The 26,763-nt window shown below is 39.5% G+C and overlaps 1 protein-coding gene across 1 annotated transcript in view; it reads right to left on the bottom strand.

Annotated features, from left to right (window-relative positions):
- EFEMP1 (EGF-like fibulin extracellular matrix protein 1) overlaps positions 1–25,225 on the bottom strand; it is a 63,363-nt gene extending 38,138 nt beyond the window's left edge. The window contains exons 1-4 of the mRNA XM_002757741.5: positions 25,139–25,225; positions 23,768–23,855; positions 19,669–19,717; positions 19,114–19,500 (exon numbers count right to left, since the gene is read on the bottom strand). Coding sequence (XP_002757787.3) covers positions 19,114–19,500; positions 19,669–19,717; positions 23,768–23,848 — 517 coding nt within the window. The 5' untranslated portion in view covers positions 23,849–23,855; positions 25,139–25,225. The remainder of the gene's footprint in view (positions 1–19,113; positions 19,501–19,668; positions 19,718–23,767; positions 23,856–25,138) is intronic.
- Between the last annotated feature and the right edge of the window lie 1,538 nt (positions 25,226–26,763).

The raw sequence follows: 26,763 nt of genomic DNA, 5'->3' as shown, positions 1-26,763 counted from the left end.
ATGGTATGTTACCTATTAGAATAATTACAAAATTTAAGATCTCCAACTGCAAAGGCTTGGTATGAATTTGAATCTGCACTGATTCTTCTTCTAAGCCTATCAGGATTTACAATGAAAGGTAAGCAGGTCTGTTGCTTGCAGTTATCCATTTCTCAGGATTTTTACTTGACTTTTTTTTAGCTAGGGAGAAAATTCAAAATACCATTCACATTTTAATTAAATAATTACCATAATCTTTATTGAAGTCTTCCTGATTTTCTCTTGTCACTATAAACTTTTCCCTTAATCTGAAACCAGAAACTATATATTTTACTGAGAAAACATCAAAAGTTTGCAATACTTTTGATAATGTGCAAAGTCCGCCTATTCCTGAGTTTGATACTCTAAACAGATTTTCCAATAATTCTATTATTATATTATTTTTTGAGGCAGGGTTTCACTCTTGTTGCCCAGGCTGGAGTGTGATGGCGCAATCTTGGCTCACTGCAACCTCCGCCTCCCAGGTTCAAGTGATTCGCCTGTCTTAGCCTCCCAAGTAGCTGGGATTACAGGCGCATGCCACCACACCCCACTACTTTTTTTATTTGTAGTAGACATGGCATTTCACCATATTGGTCAGACTGGTCTTGAATTCCTGACCTCAGGTGATCTGCACACCTCAGCCTCCCAAAGTGCTGGGATGACATGTGTGAGCCATGGTGCTCAACCTCATTTTCTGATAATTCTTTAAAGCTCTATTAGAATCCTAATACTGTTTCTGGCCAAGTGTTTACAATGGCAACTAGGTAGTATAAGCTCTTTTTCTAACAGAGTGATATTCTATTTGGGGTATTAAATAGTGATAGTCTATTTGGGGTATTAACCTTCTGTGATAGGTTGGTTTATTGGAAATTATTGCCCTGGCATGCTTACACAATCAATTTTTCTGCTTATTGAAAAATCAATGAGAAGATTTTTCAGTTGATTTAGAGTTGAGCTCTAATTTATAATAGTTTTGCTATTTAACATTTTTTTGAATAAGCTACTCACCAACTAATCTTTCCTGTTTTTCAGAACTATTATTAGCTGCTTAAATTGCACTACAATTAAATTTCCTTCTTCCATTTAGTTTCTTTTTAACATTAGCTTACCCCCCACCACCATAGTCACTGAAGGAGGGAGGTCAAATGATTAAAGTTCAGAACAAATCCCTGCATCTTTTTTTTGAGATGGAGTCCTGCTCTGTCACCCAGGTTGGAGTGCAGTGGTATAATCTCTACTCACTGCAAACACAGCTTCACTGGTTCAAGCAATTCTCCTGCCTCAGACTCCCTAGTAGCTGGGATTATATTCCACCATGCCCAGCTAATTTTTGTATTTTTAGTAGGGATAGGGTTTCACCATGTTGGCCATGAAAATCTCAAACTCCTCACCTCAGGTGATCTGCCTGCTTCTGCCTCCCAAAGTGCTGTGATTACAAGCATGAGCCACCTTGCCTAGCCAAAGCCCTACATCTTTACCAGCTTGCATAAGAGGACTTTTTTCTCTGGCTTCCTCCCTGAATTAAGATTCTTCTGATATTCCAGGTCATGAACTCTTGGCAAAAGGCGCCCACAGCTTTTACTGCAAAGTTTCTTTCATCATGAATGACTGGAATTTTCTGCCTTGCTTGTTGTGTGGAGTTCCATTCCAGACTACTTCCTGACTATATAATTTACCAAAGTCTGAAGAATGAAAAAGCCTGGAGGTTCAGTGTCAGTCCCAGATAAGTAATTTTTGAATCTGTCTTAAAAGGTAGTTTATTAAAAATGTTAATTTTGCTAAAAATTAAGTTGTTCCATATAAAATACAAAGGTGGGTCAGGATGAAATCCAGGCAAATCTGTGAGAAAGATTAGGTATGAAGTGATCAGCATGCTGCAGAAGTGTATTATGACAAAGCCTCAGAAGTTATATCTCAGCTCCTTCACTTTTTTGTCAACCTTTTCATTAAACAAACATAAATCTTTGTTTAACAAAAAGTGTAGTAACTGTCCAAGGTGCACTGCTCTCATGTAATAGGTGAACATATGCATTAAGAAAGCAGTTTCCGGGAGATCCAAGATGGCCAAATAGGAACAGCTCTGGGGTGCAGTCCTCAGCGAGAGCAAAGCAGAGGGTGAGTGGTCAGTGCATTTCCAAACGAGGTACCAGGTGCATCTTAATGGGACTGTTTGCACAGTGGGTGTAGCCCAAGAAGGGTGAGCCTAGGCAGGGTAGGGTGCTGCCTCACCAGGAAGTGCAATCCCCAGAGGACTCCCCTTCCCACCCAATGGAGGCCATCAGGGGCTTTTCCATCCACTCCAGCACTCTGGCTCAGATACTGTGCTTCTCCCACAGTTTATACTGCCCACAGACCAGGAGATTCCCTGGCTGGAAAGTGCCATGAGTTTCCAGCACAGCTGTTTCAGCTGGTGCCCCAGGTTTCTGCACAAAAACTCACACAAATCTAGGCATCCTTTTCAACTGGCACCTGGAATGCCTGGGAGACAGAGCCGCTCATTCAACTGAAAAAGAAAGTGCTGAAAGCAGGAGAGCCAGGTGATCTGGCTTGGAGGGTCTCACCCCACAAAGACCAGCAGTCTGAAACATGCTGGATTGAGAGTTTTGCAGCAAGTGCAGTTGGACATGGGACGGCCCAGCTCTGTGGTGGGAAAGGCCTCTGCCATTAGCAAGTCAGTCCACCACTACCAAGGCAGTCTGCCATTACCAAGAAGGTCCGCCATTACCGAGGCAGTCTGCCATTACCCAGGTAATCCACCATTACTGAGGCAGTCCACCATTACTGAGACAGACCACCATTACTGAGGCAGTTCTAACTGTACCTCTGTAAACAAAACTGCAAGGAAGTTTACACAGCAGCAGGGCAGAGCCTGTGCCGGCTTAGCAACACCTCTGCTGGCAGACTGTGAATAGACTACCTCCTTACTGGGCAGGACATCTCTAAAAAAAGGCAGCAGCATGTCAGGAACTTATAAATAAAGCCCACCATTCCAGGACAGAGCACCTGGGAAAAAAGGTGGTTATAAGTTCTGCTGCAGCAGACTTAAACATACCTGCCCAGTGCTCTGAATGGAACAATGGAGCTCCCAGCACAGCACTTGAGCTCTGATAAGGGACAGACTGTCTCCTCAAGCAGCACCCCCAACCCCTGTATATCCAGAGAGGCACCACATAAAGGAGAGCTCTGGCTGACATCTGGCAGATACCCTTCCGGGACAAAGATAACAGAAGAAGAAACTGGCAGCAACCCTTACTGTTCTGCAGCCCCCACTGGTGATTCCCAGGCAAGCAGGGTCTGCAGTGGATGTCCAGCAGTTCTGTAGCAGAGGGGCCTGACTGTTAGAAGGAAAAGTAAAAAACAGAAAATAGCTTCAACATCAACCCAAAGGATGTCCACTCAGAGACCTCATCCAAAAGTCACTAACTACAAAGACCACAGGTAGATAAATCCACAAAGATGGGAAGAAACCAGCACAAAAAGGATGAAAACACCAAAAAATGGAACGCATCTCCTCCTCCAAGGGATCATAACTCCTCACCAGCAAGGGAACAAAGCTGGATGGAGAATGAGTCTGATGAATTGACAGAAGCAGGCTTCAGAAGGTGGGTAATAAACTTCTCTGGCTAAAAGAACATGTTTTAACCCAATGAAAAGAAACTAACAACCTTGAAAAAAGGTTAGACAAAATGCTAACTAGAATAATCAGCTTAGAGAAGAACATAAACGACTTGCTGGAGCTGAAAAACACAGCACGAGAACTTCACGAAGCATACACAAGTTTCAATAGCTGAATCGACCAAGCAGAAGAAAATGTATCAGAGATTGAATATCAACTCAATGAAATAAAATGAGATGGCAAGATTAGAGAAAAAAGAGTGAAAAGAAATGAACAAAACCTCCAAGAAATATGGGATTATGTGAAAAGACCTAATCTCAAAAAAAAAAAAAAAAAAAAGACCTAATCTACATTTAATAGATGTACCTGAATGTGACAGGGAGAATGAATCCAAGCTGGAAAATACTCTTCAGGATATTATCCAGGATAACTTCCCCAACTTAGCAAGGAGGCCAACATTCAAGTCCAGGAAATATAGAGACCACCACCAAGATATTCCTCAAGATGAGCAACCCCAATACATATAATTGTCAGATTCACCAGGGTTGAAATGAAGGAAAAAATGTTAAGGGCAGCCAGAGAGAAAGGGTTACCCACAAAGGGAAGCCCATCAGACTCACAGCAGATCTCTTGGCAGAAACCCTACAAACCAGAAGAGAGTGGGGGCCAATTTTCAACATCCTTAAAGAAAAGAACTTTCAATCTAGAATTTCATATCCAGACAAACTAAGCTTCATGGGTGAAGGAGAAATAAAATCCTTTACAGACAAGCAATTGCTGAGAGATTTTGTCACCACCAGGCCTGCCTTACAAGAGCTCCTGAAAGAAGCACTAAACATGGAAAGGAACAACCAGTACCAGCCAACCCAAAAACATACCGAATGGTAAAGACCATTGACACAATAAAGAAACCGCATCAACTAATGGACACAACCACCAGCTAGCATCAAAATGGCAGGATCAAATTTACACATAATAATATTAACCTTAAATGTAAATGAGCTAAATGCTCCAATCAAAAGACACAGACTGGCAAAATGGATAAAAAGTCAAGACCCATTGGTGTGCTGTATTCAGGAAACCCATCTCATGTGCAAGGACACACATAGGCTCAAAATAAAGAGATGGATGAAGATTTACCAAGCAAATGGAGAATTGCAATCCTAGTCTCTGATAAAATAGACCTTAAATCAACAAAGATCAAAAGAGATGAAGAAGGGCATTACATAATGGTAAAAGGATCAATGCAGCAAGAAGAACTAACAATCCTAAATATATACCCACCCAATACAGGAGCATCCAGATACATAAAGCAAGTTAACAACCTACAAAGAGACTTAGACTCCCACACAATAATAGTGGGAGACTTTAACACTCCACTGTCAATATTAGACAGATCAACCAGACAGAAAAATTAACAAGGATATCCAGGACTTGAACTCAGATCTGGACCAAGCGGATCTAATAGACATCTACAGAACTCTCCACCCCAAATTCACAGAATATACATTCTTCTCAGCACCACATAGCACCTACTCCAAAACCGACACATAATTGGAGGTAAATCACTCCTCAGCAAATGCTAAAGAACAGAAATCATAACAAAAAGTCTCTCAGACCATAGTGCACTCAAATTAGAATTCAGGATTAAGAAACTAACTTAGAACTGCGCAACTTCATGGAAACTAAACAACTGGCTCTTGAATGTGGACTGGATAAACAATGACATGAAGGCAGACATAAGGATGTTCTTCAAACCCAATGAGAATGAAGAAAAAATGTACCAGAATCTCTGTGATACATTCAAAGCAGTGTTTAGAGGGAAATTTATAGCAATAAATGCCCACATGAGAAGGGAGGAAAGATAAAAAATTGAAACCCTATAGTCGAAATTGGAAGAGCTAGAGAAACAAGATCAAAAAAACTCAAAAGCTAGCAGAAGACAAGAAATAACTAAGATCAGAGCAGAACTGAAGGAGATAGAGACACAAAAACCCCTTAAAAATCAATAAATCCAGGGGCTGCTTTTTTGAAAAGATCAACAAAATAGACCACTAGCCAGATTAATAAAAAAGAAAAGAGAAGAATCAAATAGATGCAATAAAAAATGATAAAGGGGATATCATCACTGATTCCACAGAAATACAGACTACCATCAGAGATTACTACAAACAACTCTATGCACATAAACCAGTAAACCTGGAAGAAATGGATAAATTCTGGACTCTTGCACCCTCCCAAGCGTAAACCAGGAAGAAGTTGAAACCCTGAATAGACCAGTAACAAGGGCTGAAGTAATTAATAGCCTACCAACAAAAAAAAAGGTCGAGGTACAGATGGTTTCACAGCTGAGTTCTACCAGATGTACAAAGAGGAGCTAGTATCACTCCTTCTGAAACTACTCCAAACAATATAAAAAGAGGGAATCCTTCTCAAATCATTTTATGAGACCAACATCATCCTGATACCAAAACCTGGCAGAGACTCAATGAAAAAAGAAAACTTCAGGCCAATATCCATGATGAACATAGATGCAAAAATATTCAGTAAAATACTGACAAACCAATTGCAACAGCAAATCAAAGAGCTTATCCATCACGATCAACTAGGCTTCATCCCAGGGATGCAAGGCTGGTTCAACATATGCAAGTCTATAAACATAATGCACATCAACAGAACCAAAGACAAAAACCACATGATTATCTCAATAGATGCATAGAAGGCCATTAACAAAATTCAACAGCCCTTTATCCTAAAATCTCTCAATAAACTAGGTATCAGTGGAACGCATCTCAAAATAACAAAAGCTATTATGACAAACCCACAGCCAATATCATATTGAATGGGCAAAAACTGGAAGCATTCCCTTTGAAATCTGGCACTAGACAAGGATGCCCCCTATTACCACTACTATTCAATCTAGAATTGGAAGTTCTAGCCAGAGCAATCAGGCAAGAAAAAGAAATAAAGAATATTCAATTTGGAAAGGAAGAAGTCAAATTGTCTCTATTTGCAGATGACATTAGTGTATATTTAGAAGGCCCCATCATCTTAGCCCAAAATCTCCTTAAACTGATAAGCAACTTCACAAAGTCTCAGGATACAAAATCAATGTGCAGAAATCACAAGCATTCCTATATACCAATAACAGACTAACAGAGAGCCAAATCATGAGCAAACTCCCATTCTCAATTGCTACAAATAGAATAAAATACCTAGGAATACAACTAAGAAAGGCCCTCTTCAAAGAGAACTACAAACCCCTGCAGAAGGAAATAAGAGAGGACACAAAGAGATGGAAAAACATCCCATGCTCATGGTTAGGAAGAATCAATATCATGAAAATGGCCATACTGCCCAAAGCAATTTATAGATTCAATGCTAACCCCATCAACCTACCAATGACCTTCTTCACAGAACTAGAAAAAAACACCTTAAACTTCATTTGGAACCAAAAGAGAGCTCACATAGCCAAGACAATTCTAAGCAAAAAGAACAAAGCTGGAGGCATCAGGCTACCTGACTTTAAACAATGCTACAAGGCTACAGTAATCAAAACAGCATGGTACTGGTATCAAAACAGAGATATTGACCAATGGAACAGAACAGAGGCCTCAGAGGCAACACCACACATCTATAACCATCTGATCTTTGACAAACCTGACAAAAACAAGCAATGGGGAAAGGATTCCCTGTTTAATAAATGGTGTTGGGAAAACTGGCTAGCCATGTGCAGAAAGCAGAAACTGGACCCTTTCCTGACATCTTACACTAAAATTAACTCCAAATGGATTAAAGACTTAAACATAAGACCTAACACCATAAAAACCCTAGAAGAAAACCTAGGCAAAATTATTTAAGACATAGGCATAGGCAAGAACTTCATAACTAAAACACCAAAAGCACTGGCAACAAAAGCCAAAATAGACAAATGGGATCTAATTGTTTCTGTACAGTGAAAGAAACAATCATTAGGGTGAACTGGCAACCAACAGGATGGGAAAAAATGTTTGCAATCTATCCATCTGACAAAGGTCTAATATGCAGGATCTACAAAGAACTAAAACAGATTTACAAGAAAAGGAAACACACAAACCCATTCAAAAGTGGGTGATGGATATGAACAGACACTTTTCAAAAGAAGACATACATGAGGCCAAGAAACATATGAAAAAATGTTCATCATCACTGGTCATTAGAGAAATGCAAATCAAAACCACACTGAGATATCATCTCACACCAGTTAGAATGGCAATCATTAAAAAATCTGGAGACAACAGATGCTGGAGAGGATGTGGAGAAATAGGAATACTTTTACATTGTTGGTGAGAGTGTAAAGTAGTTCAACCATTGTGGAAGACAGTGTGGTGATTCCTCAAGGATCTAGAAATAGAAATTCCATTTGACCCAGCAATCCCATTACTGGGTATATACCCAAAGGATTATAAATTATTCTATTATTAAGACACATGCACATGTATGTTCATTGTGACACTGTTTACAATAGCAAAGACCTGGAACCAACCGAAATGCCCATTGATGTTAGACTGGACAAGGAAAACTTGGCACATATACACCATGGAATACTAGGCAGCCATTAAAAACGATGAGTTTGTGTCCTTTGTAGGACATGGATGAATCTGGAAACCATCATTCTCAGCAAACTGACACAGGAGCAGAAAATCAAATACTGCATGTTCTCACTCATAGGTGGGTGTTGAACAATGAAAGTGCATGGACACATGCGTTTTTGTCTGTTGCAGGGGTGGCTAGGAGGGACATTGGGGATGGGGAGGTTGGGGAGAGATAACATGGGGAGAAATGCCAGATATACGTGATGGGGGGAATGGAGGCAGCAAACCACCTGGCCATGTATGTACCTATGCAACAGTCCTTTATGATCTGCACGTGTACCCCAGAACCTAAAGTATAATAAAAAAAGAAAAAAGAAAGCAGTTTCCAATGTTAATGTTACAGGGTTAATAAGAGGAAACTTCTCTTTGCATTCAGCCATTTCAAAAGCAGCATCAACTATGATGAGTTTCATTTTGGTACATGGTACCTTCCTACTGAAAATAATGTTGTGTTTACATGTTTGTACATATGCATGTATATAGCTGTGTACTTAAATGGGTATCTGTATATGTGCACATATATGGGTGTAAATAGCTAAAATAAACTAGTCAATAAAAGGGGTATTTAGCCTGCATAGGCAGATTTCTAAAGTGTCTTTTAATTATTTCTCTTGGGATATTCTTTTCTTTTTATAAGTGGGATCTTTTGATATCACAAACTACTCAGGAAAGAACATGGATAAAGAGAGAAAATCATTTTATACAATAGTATCTCTTTAGACCCCAAATTATGATAAGTAGTGATTAGAGAAAGTTCACTGGTAGGTTTTGCAAAGTTAAATGATTCCAGCCAGAGACCTAAATTGCTCACATATGAAGTCTCTTCAAATCAACAATTCTGAGGATCCAACAGCAAACTCTGAAAACAGACTTATACTGCCCTTTGTAATTTTTGTATATTAGAAAATATTGGGATATATAAGTTTTCAGAAAATAGCAAAAATGGTAATTTAATGGCATGCTGGTGTGATTATATATATAAGAGAAGGGCTTTGCTGCAAAATATTTCACAAGGGAAATCTAACATCATCACTGAATAAAAATCCTTCCCTAACCCAGGTTGTGTCAGACTTGGTATGCAAGGTGGGCAGTGAGTAGGACCCCTGAGTTGTTTCCCATTTTTGATTGTGTTCTGTGGCTTCACTCAAGGGGGCGGGATTAGATTCTTTGCAACGAAAGGAATTTAGAGTGAAAACTTATTTCACCCCTTCCCCGCAACTTTCTGAGATTTAACTATATGCAGTTCCAGCTCCTGTCATGATTCTCACTTTAACTAGGCACATGTAAAAGCAAATGCAGTTTTGATGGCTCTCTTGGATTCTCTTCCCTACTTCACCTACAGTTCAAGTCTAAGCTAGTTTATCAGCTCTCAATGGGCTCTCAGCAAGCTCTGTTCTTTCTTCCTGGGCTCCTGAGAGTTATGGCTTTCCTTCTCACTTATCTTTCTCCCTCAAGCTTCTCTACTTTGGGACCAGCTCAAAAAATTCTTCTTTTAAATCACCTGTCCCCAACTAAGTGACTTTCTTGGAGTCTAAAGACAGATTTGAGAAGAATAATTTCTAGCCAGGGAAATGTCTAAGATAAGATAGATTGCTCAGAGTCCCTCTGCCTTGATCTTATTTTACAGAAATTCATCAAAACCTTGAGTTTCTTCACAGTATCAGAGAGATCACATCAGTGTTTTCTAGCCTTATAGAAAGACAAATACTGCATGATCTCACTTGAATGTGAAATCTAAAAAAGTCAAACTCAAAGAAGTAGAAGGAGAAATGTGACCAGAGGCTGAGGCTGGGATGGGGGGAGATAGGGGGATGTTAGTCAAAGGGTACAGAGTTTCAGTTAAACAGGAAGATTTTGAGCTCTACTGCACAGTGTGGTGACTATAGTTAATAATAATATGGTGTATCTTTCAAAACTGCTAAGCAAGTAGATTTTAAATATTTACATTGCAAAAAAAAGTGAGGTAATAGTTATGTTAAGTAGCTTGATTTAATCATCCCACAGTGTATACATATATCAAAACATCACATTGTACCCCATAAATATGTTTATTATTTGTCAATTAAAAATAAAATTATAAAATCAAAAATATTTTTCAGGCTTATATTATCTCACTTCAAGTATCATAAATATTAACACTTTCCCAACCAAAGTGTATTTTCATCATTCTCCATGAGATTTCTGAAGAAGGATATATTTGATAAAGAAATGCATTTCCTGGTTAAATGGCTTATTGGAAAATAAAAAAGTGTTCGTGTTTTTCTCAACTAGTCTTGCTCTACGAATAACAGCAAGCTGTTTAGTCACTAATATTTACTGAAAACCTAGTAATCCAGGATATATATACTAGATTTTATGAATCTTTCTTTCAGGTAGCATAAGCTTAAAACAGGGACAAGGTATCTAAGACCTGTTAAAGGGACAACATTTACTGATTGCCTATTCAATAATAAGTAAAACAGGAGGCAGTTCTGGAAGATGTTTAGACAGAGCTAGATGAACTCATTAGCATTTTGCTGGAGTTACTGAGGATGGAACCAGTCATAGATACTTGCTCTGTAAAGTGGCTCATCAATTATTCTTTCTGATTTGGTCTTCTTCCCCACCTTATCTTGCTAGCATTCCAATCAGAAGCACACTGTTTCTGGGGACCCCTCCGGGGAAATCATTCTAGGACAGATGGAACTTGGAGAAAATATAATGCTTCTCAATTGTTCTGTGCAGTTACAGTGTGATTACTTCCTCTGATGTTTGGATCTTAATTTCCTTATCAGATTTCCTAATGTCTCCTCATTATTCTCTCCCAAATGCCCCATTCCAGGGAAGAAACAGACTTTTGTCCTTAACCACATTTCTGTGAACATATTTTCTTTTCCTGTACAAATATGTATTTTAGTATATTGTGGTGCTACCTGTGTCACATGCTAGTTTTACATCTACTTTTGACAATTCACTATGTACTTCTAGTGATGTTCATGTTACTTTATTGAACTGTTGTTTGTTTCCTTTATTGTTATTTGATATCTCATGGGACAATTATGACGAATTCCCTAAGGACTATGAGCATTCCTTCCTTCTACTTTGACTCTATTAAGCCACAACAGAAAGTGGTTCTTAAACTTGACCGAATTCACTGAATTCTAATGGAATGCTTTCATGTTCCATTTGATCAATTTCACTTGCAATACTGACTATTTACCCTAGACTGGGATAGACGTACAATCATTTGAAAGGTAGTTGAAGTTTTAGAATTTGATTTAGTGCAAATCTCAAGCTTTTTAGTCTATTTAGTACACATTTATATACATTGATTGACTATTTCTGCTTTTAACCTGTGTTCATGCTAACATCTTCACATTCAGCCTTTTTTCATGTCATTGATTCACTTCACTTTTATTAAATGTTTACAAATCATTTCAGTTTAAACTACAAACCTGCAATTCTTTTTAAATTTTTGCAATGACAGCATTTTCTTTTGCCAATATCTGAAATGCAGTTTTCTTGATCAGTTTAATTTTTGAGTGTGCAATTTGTAATTACCTCCTGGAAAAAGCAGCATGCTAATGAATTTCAGATGTGGCGTGAATTACTTATTTGTACATTCTGCAAAACCAAACACATTGGGAAAAATTTTGTTTACTCTTTGGTTTCAAAGAATAAAATTGTGCCAGCAATTCAACACGTGCAAAGGCAATCCTTACAGAAGGGGCACAACTTGTTGATTTCAGGGAATGTAGCTTGAGACTTCCTACTGAAGAACTAAATAATGAGCCAGTACCAGCGCACTTTCCTGAAGTTACCCAGGGTTGCAATTCTACACTAATCTGTTTCTTCTTGCTGCAATGGGGAGGGGAAAATTCATTCAACAGATTGAGTGTTAACTAGTCTTAAAAAGAATCTCTCATCTTTGATGGGAAGTAAATCTCTGATAAAGTTTAAATTGAAAGGAGATGTTTATGTGAACACTCTTCAAATATCTGATATTCACAGAGTCTAAATGAAAAGAGATGGTTAGCTGAGCACCTGATATTGGAAGGATCTAATATCACTCTGGTGACTGAAGAATGCTTTACAGTCAAGTCAGAGTCAGTCTCCTTCTCTTTTGTGGTTCTACACAAACTGAACCGCCAAACAGCATTGCCTCATCTCATAAGTTTGTGCCATGAACTTAAGGAGGAGCCCTATAGAAGACAGATGTCACTTAGCACCAATCATTGCCATAGCCAGAACAAAAATTAGAGTCTCTCCTACTGACAATTTAAGAATAGTTATATGATTGCATATTTGCAGGTTTTACAGAAATATGTATCCTGTTTTCTTAATATGTCCCCTTTCCTTTAGATTGCATACATTGTGTCTTTGGTTCAGGTATATGGTCTTAATCAGGACCCCTGACCATCCATGTTTAGGAATCGGAGTACTAAAGATGACAGTAAGAAGAGTGAGAGAAGTAAAAGAGAAATATTATGTTACCCTAGAGGCAGATTGTATGTTTTCTTTTCACTGCTTCTTATATCCCGTGTGAAGTATTGTGACCCTGCCCTCTGATTTATATAGCTGGATGCAGCTCTTGAAGTTAAGATTAAGTTAAGGCATTGGTTCTCAGATTTGAGGAGTTGTCAATATTATGGGATCATTAAAACAATATATAATTATATAAGTATATTTAGTTATATTGTTATCAAAATATATATTTGTCTTTTTATAACAATATATGTTTTATATATATATATATATATATATAAATTGTTAAAGCAATATAATCCTGTGCTCGCTTAGGCAGCACATATACTAAAACAATATAATCCCAGGACCAGATTGCTGGTCCTGGTCCTCAAGTTTCTGATTCAGTAGGTCTGAGGGAAATTTGCATTTGCATTTCTAATAAATTACCCAACGATACTTGATGCTTCTGGTCTAGGGACTACACTTTGGGAACCATTGAATTAGGGAGGTGCAGACCTCTTCTATCCTTCCACCTCAAACGTTTGTCATTCAATTTTTACGAAGGAACTTAAAGAACATTTTGTGACTGGGTATGAATCAGATACATATACATACTGTTCACAAATGCATATTAAAATGACATAAATGGACTAGAAATTCAATGGCTGCAGTATATTGAAAAGTAAATTATGAAACAGTGCTAGAATTTTTAGCAGCAAATCAATCACTTGTATAATTTGAAAAATATTTAAGTCTCCCCTATAAACTCAACTCTTATCCATTTATATGGCTTTAGAGAATTTTCAGGTACTTGAGGTAATTAACAACTAAAAACAATGAAGAACAGTAAGCAGGCTAAATGCCCATTTCCTTATTGTTTGAAGTACTTTTTCTTAGGTTAACATCATAATTTACTCAATTATAGTCTTCCTTTTGCAAAATATCTATTTTCTGAGACCACAGGTCTTCACTGGGCTATATAATTATATGTAAGAAAGATTAGGCATTTCCTCAAAAAACTAACCCATGCAGCCAGTGACCCTAATGACATTAATGAGAATCAACAAAATGGCAGTGTTTGAAAGCTGTTTGGTAATGACAATACCAGATAACTAAGCCAGTTGGTTACACTACAATTTTCTAATTCTCTTCTGGATATGAGATCATTTAAGTTTAAAATGGAAGAAGTCAAAGAAAGATATCCCTAGCATCTGAGAAGCTGTACATGTTAGTTCAAGTTTATCTTTGCAAAGGTAGATGTACAGATAATAACTTCTTTCATTTTCAAAAGAGTATTCTAGTTGCCCTTATATTTATAAATAAATGGTAGAATATAATGGATGGTTCCTAAGTTTATGGAGGTTTGTAAATTTTTACCCTAGGTACACTATAATTTGTTCCTTTAGGAGGCAAAAATACATTTTTTGGTGTTCTAATCACTCCTGTATCACATATAATCATGATAAAAATAAAATAAAATTGAAAATATAGTTGAAAATTGGAAAAAAAATAAAAATTTTAGCAAACTGAAAAATTTATAGGTGAAACATGGTATTTAATTTGGCCATGTGGTGAAATTTTTTCCAGGTAGAAATGTGAAAAGATTCCTAACTTTCCCATAGTATGACACATACTTAAGCGTGCAGGTTCTAATGTCCAGGTATCCTACACATGAAACATCTAAAACAATGTAGAAACTTGCTCATTGGCAAACTGGCAAATGGGATCCCAACAACTGCAGAGAAAGACTCTGTCCAACTAGTTTAAAATCAGTGCGGTTTGGCTTTTGAAAGTTCAAAACAAATTGTAAAAATAGTCTCACTAGGCAAGCAATGCCTCAACCTGAAAAAATGGCTCTAATGTTAAAATTTATTCACTATTTTCTGTGAGGTGCAGGCGATTTGTCTATGGGGGTTTGCTAGGGGCTCAACCATTTTATTTGTCTGGGATGAAGGCATTTCCAGGAACATGGAACTTCTGGTTTTGAAACCAGACAGTCCCAGTAGACAGAGATGGTGGAAACCCTAGGGTATGTTTTTTTTATATTTCTTAATGATATCTAATATAATATAAGCCAGGTACTGTACTTGATTTGGTTTTACAATCAGCTTTATTAGGCATTCATACTGAGTTCATTTCTTGCTGGCACAGTTTCTTTACCAAGTTAGTAGTCATTCCTGTAAGTTCTGACAGAGTTTAGTAATGGCTTAATTACCAGCTATGCAAAATGTCCTGTGTTTTAATTTTTTTTAAAGTTCAATTAAACAAACAAGTTTCTTCAGTTAGGACGATCAATGCTTTCTCTTTCTTGTCAGTTCCCAAATGATTTTTTTAAATATAGGAATGGAAGTCTTAGAAAGTTATATATGATTTTTAAAAAATCCTTTCTCAACTCCATCTAGTGATTTCTAACTCCATCTCCTTTAGAAAAATTATATAGAGACTATTGCCAGGTCTGGTGGCTCACACCTGTAACCCCAGCACTTTGGGAGGCTTAGGTGGGCAGATCACCTGAGGTCAGGAGTTCGAAACCAGCCTGGCCAACATGGCAAAACCCCATCTCTACTAAAAATACAAAAATTAGCAGGGTGTGGTGGTGCATGCCTGTAGTCCCAACAACTCAGGAGGCTGAGGCACAACAATTGTTTAAACCCTGGAAGTCAGAAGGTGCAGTGAGCCAAGATAGCACCACTGCACTCCAGCCTGGGTAGACTCTGTCTCAAAAAAAAAAAAAAACAAAAAAAGGAAAGATTATTATAGAGACTATGCAATAAAGGTGTAGAAAATTAAAGGTGAGCCAGCAACAGTTTATAATATAGTCCCCATTCAACTCAACTTATTTTTGGTGTAAATGAGTATCTGTTTTTGAGACAGATGATATCTCATGGAAACAATTTCTAAAACTATTTATACATGGCTCCAGGTATGTAACACTGAAATGATCTTCATTTTATAGCTGCCAAGAATAATGTCAGTCATGGGAAACTCTCAGTGGGACTGGCTCCCACAGCACGATCCTCATTTAGCAAAAATTACCTGAAAAAAGCCTGCTCACTATGACCTGATCTTTGATGTTGCGTTGCATTTTAAACTCCTTGTATCTGTAAAAAACTGAAAACCCCCAAAAATACATGAAAAGGAGTAAAAATATCATGTTTTCATTAAACAGTGAAAACATGGACAGCTACTTAAAAGATATATTTACAAAGTAGTGTACATTTTAAAAATCTAATTATTTAAATTATTTAGGAGCCATCTGTGACTGGTACAGTGAATTCAAAGGCACAATAGATTTGAAGACTGAATCACAGTACAGATTTCAGTTCTTACATTTAAAGTGTCCTCTGTTTTAGGTTACATAATGATAAACTATACCTGCTAAAAAAATGTATATGGAAAAAAGGAATAATTTTTATGCATATAAGACTTATCTGTAAGATTCATTTATTCTAATCCAGTAGACCATGAAAAATGTGTTTGGATTACTGGGTATAAATACGCAGCATTTAAAAGGGAGTGTAGAGCTTTACTAAAACAGAAGACTCCTCAAACTCCATGATGATGTCAATAATATAGGTCCTTGGAGCACATCACTGTTTTAAACGAAGGTCCCCATACTTTCACATTGATTATAGAATTTTATTTTGTGCTGCTGGCCTGGAATGAGAATGTCATACATCTGCAGGCAATTAGAGGAAGTTGGACTGCATGTTTGATTAGCTCAATAATAAATGAGCACAAGTGTGACTCGACTTATGTTAGTCAAATTCCCTAGACAGATTATCCTGTTGTTATCAGATGAAATAACCCCCTTTTATCAACAATTAAGTAAATCCACACTTATGGGCACTTTGCAAAATTGTAAGGTGGGAAGAAATCCAACTTAAGCCTTCCAAAACACTTTTAACCCTGCTTTCAATGGTATAGACACCAATCCCAAATTTTAGAAACTGGCTGAATTACACAGAACAGTTAGGGTTGGAAATAACCTGTGTGCACACAGTTAACAAGCATGTATTTAGCATATTTCATAAACAAGGCACTTAATACTCTGCTTATAACTTTAAAAAATTCACAAAGAATTAAGAACTACAAATGTTTTACTATGTGAAATGTAACTTACTTTGTTAGGTAGTCTAAATTTTTCAAGAAAAGTTAAATAGGACTTTATTTTAATTAATCACAGTATAGTTTCTACCATAACCAATGCATGCGATAAGCCTTGAATATATTTTATTCCAGGACCTCTTCATTTAGTTCTGGGCATTGTTCTTGAATTCAACCACGTGTCAACGATGGTCCACAAACTACTTTGGAAAATGACTTATTCATTTATCTGTTTTTTTTCTCCCAAGTGCCATTAAAATATACATCTGAAATATTCAACATAATTCAGTATTTAAAAGTTGACACTTAAGAATTTTTCAGTGAAACTTTTTGATTTTGGGAAAAATAACACCAAACTTTCCAATCTAGTTATGTAACTGAGTAACACAGCTTAAAGTTTGTATATCTTAAATAAACTCAAGATATTTTTAAATCAATATTCACCCAAATACGTGTATAAGCATAACCTCATCATTTTCTCTCCTTGACATAATCCTTAAATTCCAATAATTTAATAAAATCCTTAATTATTCCAATATTAGAATATCAAGCAGATGCTGAAGCATTCATCATCAATACTGGAATTCTGACTCATGACAGTAACACAAAGCAGATGCTAATACAGTGCACCCTCTGAAAAGTGACACCATCACAACATGGGTTAGGTCTTGATGTGGGGTACTTAAAACTTACAAACAAAATATGAAATAAATAAAAGTCAGAGCATGACAGGTTTCCTTACTTCATTTTTTTTGATTTTTTTTTTTTTTTTTTTTTTGAGACAGTCTCTGTAGACCAGGCTGGAGTGCAGTGGTGCAATCTTGGCTCACTGCAAACTCTGCCTCCCAGATTCAAGCAATTCTTCTGCCTCAGCCTCCCTAGTTGCTGGAACTACAGGCGCATGCCACCATTGCCAGCTAATTTTTATATTTTTAGTAGAAATGGAGTTTTACCATGTTGGCCAGGCTGGTCTCAAACTCCTGAACTGAGGTGATCCACCTGCCTCAGCCTCCTACTGGGATTACAGATGTGAGCCACCGCACCCAGCCCCTTACTTCATTTGTAAGCCATTTAAATTCAAGTATCTTTTATACAGAAGATAAAACTAAGCATGGGTGAATAAGGGGCACCATCCCAGGGCACAAGAATATGCCTCTTTCATTTAATGCAGCAGCTCAGTGGTCTCTGTTGAAACCCTCGTTGTTAAGGGAGGTCTCCTTCTCACGCATGACCAGTTAGAAGGTAAGAGCTCCTGGGCCGCATGTGGTGGTGACTTGGAGTTCTGCACTACATGGTCTATCTGGTTGGCCTCTGGCAGGGAGAAAGGAGCCTCGGGGCTAAAATGGCCCCATTTCCTTAACGCAATCTCAATACCAGGCTGCTGTGAAACGGTTTGCTAAGCAGGAAAAGGGAAACAAATCAACTCTTAGCACAGTTTGGTTAGCTAATATCCTACATGTCTTCAAAGCCCCAGATTCTTATCACTTTGCTAGTATGAGCCTATAGCTGTTTCTAGAATACACAGTGATGTGAAAATAAACAGAAAAACCTAGGCAGATGATGCCATGGTGCAAGTGATATAAGTGAAATGTGCTCAAATGAGAGCTTTAAAAGAGACATAAATGTGAGTGGGGGAGAGTACCTCCAAGGTAATGAGAAACAGGAGCCCCATTTCTTTATTCCTGAATGAGGAAAATAAGTCCATGGCCAGTTAAAGAAAAGAAACTTGAAAAACCAAAGGGTGCATCTGTGGAGTAGCTTGACATGACAATTTCAAATTCCCAATGAATAAACTAATGGCAACTTTTGCCAGCTGTGACTTTGGCACCCGCCTGCCTGGGCTGGAAGGTCAGCTCTGCACTTAGTACCTGTGTGATCTCTTGTTCTCAAACTTGGCCACACATGAAAAACTGAAGAAAACAAACAAACAAAAAAGCCAATGCCTGCAACCCAGCCTCGGAGACTCTGATTTAATTGGGCTGGGGTGTAGGTCAGCCATTGAGAAGTTTTAAAGGTTCCCAAGTGACTCTAAATATGGGCAGCTAAGGTTGGGAATCACTGATGAATCTTCTGAGCCAAGTTTCCCATTTGTAAAACAATGATGATGACAGTGTCATCTACTGTTTAGGAATATTGTGATGATTAAATATGATAATGCACCCAAAGCACTTAGCACTATGTCTGGCATGTGGAAAGTCCTTAATAAATAAATGTGCACTATTATCATCCTCATCACAAGGTACACTTGGGCAAAAGCTTTCAATGGTTAGGAAGATAAATCCTGCCTACCTTGGCACACGTTGTGTTCGCTTTGCTCGTAGCCTGCTGCACATTGGATACGGTGGGAAGGGTTGGAGGGAATGCGCTGAGGATCAGCTGGGTTCCTCCTGATGACAAAGTTATTTCGGCTAGTCTGCCCTTCAGAGCCTGCGGCTGCAGCAGCACTGGCCACGAAACCACCCCCGGGCAGCACTCCACTAGCTGCCACGCTGCTGGCAGATACAACCCCGGTGGTTGCCCCCGAGGTTCCTTCTGCTGCTGGTGTTTCCTGCTGAGGCTGTTCATTATTGACAATAATCTGGGCTGTTTTTGGAAGGCAGAGGTATCCTCCATAGTGGTTGACACATTTCATTCCACCTTTACAAGCATCTGGGACAATGTCACATTCATCAATATCTGTGGTCAGTAATAAAATAAGTCAGGAATCTTCTAAGAGGGAAAAGTCAAACATATAAATATAATGCTTATGCCTTTTTGGCATTACACAGACAGGACAGGAAGAGTGACAAAAGAGATGGAGACAGAAGGCAATGATCACATGGGAGGTCTTGGAAGCTGACTCACCTTTGCATTGCTGTCTCACAGGATCCCACTCATACCCGTCAGTGCATTGCTGCAAAGAAAACATCAAAGGAGGGGCGAGAAGACAGTTAACTGGTATGTCCATTCCCTAAGAAATCACTCTAAAAGCTTCATACTTATGGCAATAATCCTTGCGCTAGAGTCCTAGATATACAATGAGATGGGTGGTTTAACATTCTACTGCTTTTTAAAAAGACAAGTCTGTACATTGGACATATTCAAGTATCCATTTTCAATCATCAGCTGCCTAAACTCTTCTTTTCGGTACAGTTGCCCAGTACCATCTTCTTTTGTTTTGAGACTAATCTTCTCCAATTTCTCTGACTGCTCTTTTTTAATTTGCCCTTTTTCACACATTGTAAATGTCAAAAAAAATGCCAAATTCTCTTTCCTTCCTTGCCTCCCCCAACTCCCACCTGCCCCGGACTCTTCTCTCTCTCTCTCTAAATCCTCTTTCAGCATTCATGCACCTGGCTTTCCCTACCATTCTTTCCTCCATCTCACACCCTGGCCTGCTTCCCAGTTTCAGTTACTAAGGAACAGAGGTGTTCCTCCTAGCAGTTCCCAGCTTCAGTCTCCTCTCCAATTCACCCACTGAACAACCTATAGAGCACCTTCTGACACCAGGCACTGTTTTAGGGAATGCAAAGATGATGCAGACTTTGTCCCTGTCCTCAAGCAGCTCAAAGGCCAGAAGGGGAGACAGACAGGTAGACAAGTTGCGGCAAGATGGCAGGTGCCTTTTACAAATGTGTGCAGGAAGGAGTGATGAACTCTGCCATGGTGAGCATGGTAGGGCAGAAGGGAAGGCTTGACAGGGGAGGTCACAGTGAATTGGGCCTTACCGGATGAGCAGGACTTTTTCCAGGTGAATGGGGGAATTCTAGGAAGAGAGGCTGTTGTGACAAAGCCATAAAATTATTAAAAAGTGAAGGAGCTGCAAGGAGTTCTGGGTGGGTGGTAAGGGATGAGGTTACAGAGGTAGGCAGGGCCAAGTCCAGAACACCTTTCTTTGGCACAGGGAAGAGCTGAATTCTACCCTGAAGGTCAGTGAATCTCAAGCTTCACTGTGTCTAAGGATCACCCAGGGTGCTTGTTAACATGAAGATTCCTGGGCCCACCCAAAGGATTTGATTCTGTAAGCCTGGGTAGGGGGCCTGGAATCTAAATTCTTAGCAAGTATCCCAGGCGATTCCGATACAGGTTGTCTAGGAACTACTTTTTGAGAAATGTTGCTATAGGCTATAAGAGGCCTCTGAAGAATTTTTAAGCTCAGAAAACAATCTGATTAGATGCTCATCTGAGAAAGTCACTGTGAGGAAGAAGCCTAAGAAGGATTGAGCAAAAGTGGAGTAAACAAACAAATAAACTTAAATTTTTTAATATAGCCAAGAACTGCTTATGTACACAATAGATGCTTGACAAGGAAATAGCTGAATGGAAGCCCAGAGTTCCATTTAAATATTTTACTGATGTCTGAAACTTACTGGAGTGAGAATTAAACTCACTGTGTCTTCCAAATTAGCTTTTTCTTGTTTCCCAAACAGTGCTTAAGGTACCACCACCTTTCTGGAAACCCAGGATTCCAAATTTAGTATCAGTGCTGAATGCTCTGCTTATTTTCCTTCCATCTCTGCTGACTTTGTGTCCATTTAGACCTCTACCACATTGACCTAAGCCTTTTGCTGGCCCTGTGAGCAGGCAAGATCCTGTATCTCTACATGCTGTATACAGTCCCCTTGATGATCTTTGTTGAACTCTTGGTTATGCTGCACCTCTCTGAGACCTCACAGTGACTTGCAGATCTCTCATCATCACCATCTCTGGGTTCTTTCCACTTCCCAGTTCCGGCTGATCTGACCTTATCACTGTCTGGATTGGTATCAGGTGCTTTCAGCTCTAGTCTTTGTTTATGCCACTCTCTGACTCAGTGCCTCTTCAGCCTTTCAGTATGAGGTCATCACTTGCCTTCAAGAACCAGCAGACTTCTGTCTCCTTTAATAGGCCGGCACCAACATTAATCACCTCCTTGCTTTTCTATTTCCTTGGCAATTTGTATAATCTGTATAATAATATCATTTGTACTTGCTTAGGAACTTTGTAGTTTTCAACACTATCTTCCCTGGTAAATTCCCTGAGAGGGGGCTGAATTTTCTTAGTAAACAAATAAATTCTTTTAATAGTGATGAGAATTGCTTATGCAGACACTTGTTGAGCATATAGCTGAATGTGCCCTATCTTTAATATGGAAGGACTTTAGTATGAGGGGCTATTTTTTGGATACAAGCCCATTCTTCTGAAAAGTATCTTTCAAGCCAGGCAAAAATGGCTGTTCCATTGAATAATTTGTATGGTAAATAGGGAAGACTTGCACTTTGTTTTAGGTATTTGCTTCTAGACATTTAATGTCAATATACGATTAAGCCTAGACTGGGTTTAGCTTCATCACTTGGCTGTGTAACCCTAAGCAAGTTAGGCACTCTCTCTTCAGTTCTGCCGTCAGTAGAGGGAAGATGATGCCACTTACCTCATACATTGCTTCAAGGATCAAAGGAGATCCTGTTTCCACAGTGGGGTACTCAAAAATAGTTATTATCCTGTCCTTTAACCATGAATTATTAGACATATAAAATTTGAAAGAGAATAGGCTCAACCTTAGCACAAAAGGGTATCATATTTGGAAAATTTGTTACAATAATAATGAACCCCAGTTAGTGGTCTTAAAACTATCATGTTTAAGCCACAGATAACCTTTGCTGGTAAAAAAAAAAATGAGTAAGATTTAGGTGATTAGCAAAGGGAAGGGCATAGAAGATAAGCAATTAGAAAAGAAATAAAGTCTTTTATGAGATGATTATAAAAGTGGGTAGTGAATTTAATTTTAGCTCCCTGAGAAGGCAGTAATTTTAGTCTGAATAACAAAACATTTTCATTTTAAGATAAACAGCACATGCCTTCATTTTTCTTGCTTTATTTATCTTCTGCAGAGGAAGCAACTGCATTTAACATGAAGTTAACAAAATATTTGTATTAAGCTATTTTATTTATGGTGGATCTGAACAACAGAAAGGAACATTCGCCAGATGAATACTAACATTCTAGGGATAATGTGGTACCAAAAAGTGAGATAATGTTTATTATCAGTAATTGACATCAGTTCATTTTTAAGAGTTTTATTTTCAAAACTTTTTCACATTCTTTCGAGTAGGATTACTTAATTTTAAATTGGGAGCAGCAGAAAAATGTGTTTTTTATATTCTAATCCAGGACAAATGTCATTTGCTTAACACTGATTAAAGACAAGAAAACACAAAACAGAGGTGCAAACAGACTCACCAGAAGTGAGGTCAGGGCTACCCATCTCTGTTCTCACCATAGCTATTTGTAGCAGCAGGAGGGGTCAGATGATCTTTTTAATATTTTATTAAATATTGGTTATACCTATGCAATTAACTAATCAAATATTACTTGGAAATATTAGAGATGCTAATTAGAAAATGTAAAACTGAGTTGCACACATTACATTTTAAAACCACTTTAGCCAATAAGCATCCTCATAACATATAAAGTGTGTCTGCCTTTATTTCTGAAGTTATCAGTTATACTATAAAATAATGAATAGCCTTCATAAGTTCAATAAAGGCCACTTACATGAGAATGTATGTCATGTATACAGAGGAGGCCAGGTGTCTTTATGGTGTTTGATATTCTTACTTGACTCACATATTGGTTTTATCTGCATGTATGTAGGAATCCAGGTTTTCCAGTTCCTTACACCCATTAATTTATTAAATGTATTGGAAATATGTAACTTTCTTTGGTTTTAGCTTTTAAACGGATCCCATTTTTAGCCTTGCACAAATGATTACATGTTGATTGCTATCTTAGTTTGGTGAGCACAGTGAACCTTTGAAAGATCAAGGGGCAATTTACAATGAATCTTAGATATGAACCATGAATAAAGTGTTGTTATCACCCTCCGCAGAGTTCAGCCCAAATACACTGGCAGGGGTGGGTAAAGTCTTTTTTTGTCACGGAATCCCGCTGAACCGCACTTATCTCAAATTCCATCACCCCTTACCGTGTACGTGATGGTTTCTTCGGTGTCCTGTGACTTGACCAGCGCCAGAGTCAGTATAGTTAGGAAAAGGGCTTTCAACATTGTGAATCTCAAAGAAAATACAGGACAAACTGACGTTTAGTATCTGCTGCGGGGAAAATAACTAAACTTTAGCAGTGAACACAAGAGAGGAAGGGAGGGTGGGAGAGGCTGAGGCTCCACCATATTCAACTTCCAATCTGCTTTCTCATCTCTCTTCCCCCTCCCCCTCCCGAACCTTCCCTGTAGCCCACGAACCGGGCAGCAAGAGCGTGAAAAATGCTGCAGAATTGCATTTCACGTTACTCTATCTTACTACACTGTTTACATACAAAAGACATTCAGCGTGCATTTTATACTGCACCTACACAGCCGGCTGCAGAAAGAGGGGGTTGAAAGGAAAGAACAGTAATCCATTTCAAAGGGGATGGTGCGTTTCCTCCCCCCATTCTACCCCCCCGCCCCGCCCAGTCACGGAGGTGGGGCTGCAAAACTATTCTCCAGAACTTTAAGACTTTCCCGGTATGCTCACCTTGAGCAAGCAAAGTTCCGTGCACAGCTTAGCAAAAATACCTGTGAGCCACTATGAATTGTCCTGGCCTCAAGCCTTTAATTTTTTAATCAAAATAACAAAACAAAACTTGAAGAGCAATCTCCTCCCAGTTCGTAGAATACTAGACCTTCTCCCATCTCTCAGAGCTTCTCACACCCCCCAGCACAAACTCTCAAAGTGGCATTTCCACGCCTTTCTCTGCGCAGAGCTTTGTTTAAAAGTCCCAGGTTCTGTGGAGGAGCAGCCCTAAGAGTCTCATTCTCTTTTGTCTCATCAGTCTCTGGGTTCCCGACATGCTACCTTCGCCATCAGGCTGCCCAGGACCGGACCCGGGGATCGCACCGCAGCCCGAGGTACCAGTTTCGGGCGGCCGGCCTAGCCCAGCTGAGAGGTGAGGTCCCTTTCTCAGCAAACTAACAGGCGGCGGTCCCCCCGCAGCTGCTCAGCGTCCCAGCTTCTAACCAGCTCCTGTGGAATCCAGGTGCGGCTGAAATTTCGCACACTGGTCCCCTAAACTTTCAAAAACCATGTTTATGGGCAAAAAGCCCTGCCAGCTGGTTGTCGGCGCGCACACACATGCCCATCCCAACAGATGTCACCCGCGTACTTGCACTTGCTGACAGATCGCATTCAGAGGCTGCACACCTCCACCTCCCTCTCTGCCTCAGACACCCTGCATAGTTCAGGGCAGTTCTCGGGTACTCAGCACCCCTCAGGTCACCCCACCTCAGTTACTCTCCCGCGTGCGGCCCCGTGGGCACTGGGCTTGCTTGGGGCGACTCCCCGTCGGGGGCTCCTACCTGCGCGGCCGCGCTGCGCTCAAGGTCCGGGCAGCGAGGGGAGTGCGCAGGAGAGGGCAGCCCTGTGGGTCTGATCTGGCGAAGTCTGGCAGCGGCCGCGGCGGCAGGAGGAGGAGGAGAAAGAGAGGGAAAAGGGGAGGGCGAAGGGGGGCGGAGGAGAGAGCTGAGGGAGGCGCAAGCGCTGAGTCAGGCGCTGCGAGCCCGGCGGGAGAGCACGCAGCGCAGCGAGGTCCGCGCCCCCTGGTCCAGGGGCCCTCTCCGCCGCCCCGGCCTGCCCTCTCTTGCCAGCCCCGAGACCCCAGGCTAGTTGACATGTGATGTCCTGGGTGTGCTTTAGCCTTGGGGATGCTCCCACCCTCTAGGGTGTTTTCTTGTTCCCAGAGGAGAGAAACATAGCATCTCCCAGAGAACAGAGGGTCTCTAGAAATTGCTGTTATTTTTTTTTCCCCATTAAGTGAATGCTAGGAGAGTAAATTAACCCCATTCATAGAACTGTTTTGCCTTTTCTTCCAGATTTTTTTTTTGAGGTGGTGTCTGCTTCCACAAATGGAGAAAAATGAGAATTCATCCATTCAACAAATACTTGTTACCTATTGTGTGCTAAGTGTTGGGAATAGGCCAAATCGAACTTGCACTAACAAAATTGTGAAGTGGGGTTTGTATTATGGTCTCTCAAACCTCCCTTTATGATGACAAGTGTCAGTGAGAATGGAGAAAAGGGAACGCTTGTAGGCTGTTGATGGAATGTAAATTAGTACAAACATGATGGAAAATTGCATGGAGGTTTCTCAAAAAACTAAAAGTAGAATTATCATATGATCCAGCAGTCTCATTTCTGGGTATTTACTGGGAAGATTTAAAATCAGTATGTTGAATAGGTATCTGTAATTTCATGTTTGTTGCAGCACTATTCACAGTTGCCAAGATATGGAATTAACCTGTATCCATCAAGGGATAAATGGATAAAGAAAATGTGGCATATATATATCTGTATATACACACATATATACATAAATACATACATATATACATATATATATATATATATATATGCCTTTTTAAAGGCTAAATAGTATTCCATTGTGTGGAATTCTGTCATTTGTGACAACATGGATGGAAGTGGGAACATTATGCTCCGTGAAGTGAGCCAAATACAGAAACACAAATACCACATGTTCTCAAGTATCTAAATGTAACTTAAAACAATTGAACTCATAGAAGCAGAGAGTAGAATGGTGGTTACCAGAAGCCAGGGTTGTGGGGAGTGAGGAGATAACAGTCAAAGGGTACAAAGTCTTAGTTGGATAGGATGAATAAAAGCTGGACGAGGGGGCTCATGCCTGTAATCCCAGCACTTTGGGAAGCCAAGGCGGGTGGATCACCTAGGGTTAGCAGTTCAAGACCAGCCTGGCCAACATGGGGAAACCCTGTCTCTACTAAAAATACAAAGATTAGCCAGCTGTGGTGGCACCTGCCTGCAATCCCAGCTACGTGGGAGGCTGGGACAGGATAATAGCTTGAACTCCAGGATGCGGAGGTTGTAGTGAGCTGAGATCACCCCTGTGGGTGACAGAGCGAGACTCCATCTCAAAAAATAAAGGATGAATGTTTGATTTTTTTAAGAT

The sequence above is a fragment of the Callithrix jacchus genome, chromosome 14 (genome assembly GCF_049354715.1).
Source record: "Callithrix jacchus isolate 240 chromosome 14, calJac240_pri, whole genome shotgun sequence".
NCBI lineage: Eukaryota > Metazoa > Chordata > Mammalia > Primates > Cebidae > Callithrix > Callithrix jacchus.
This window is presented reverse-complemented; position numbering and strand designations above follow the sequence as displayed.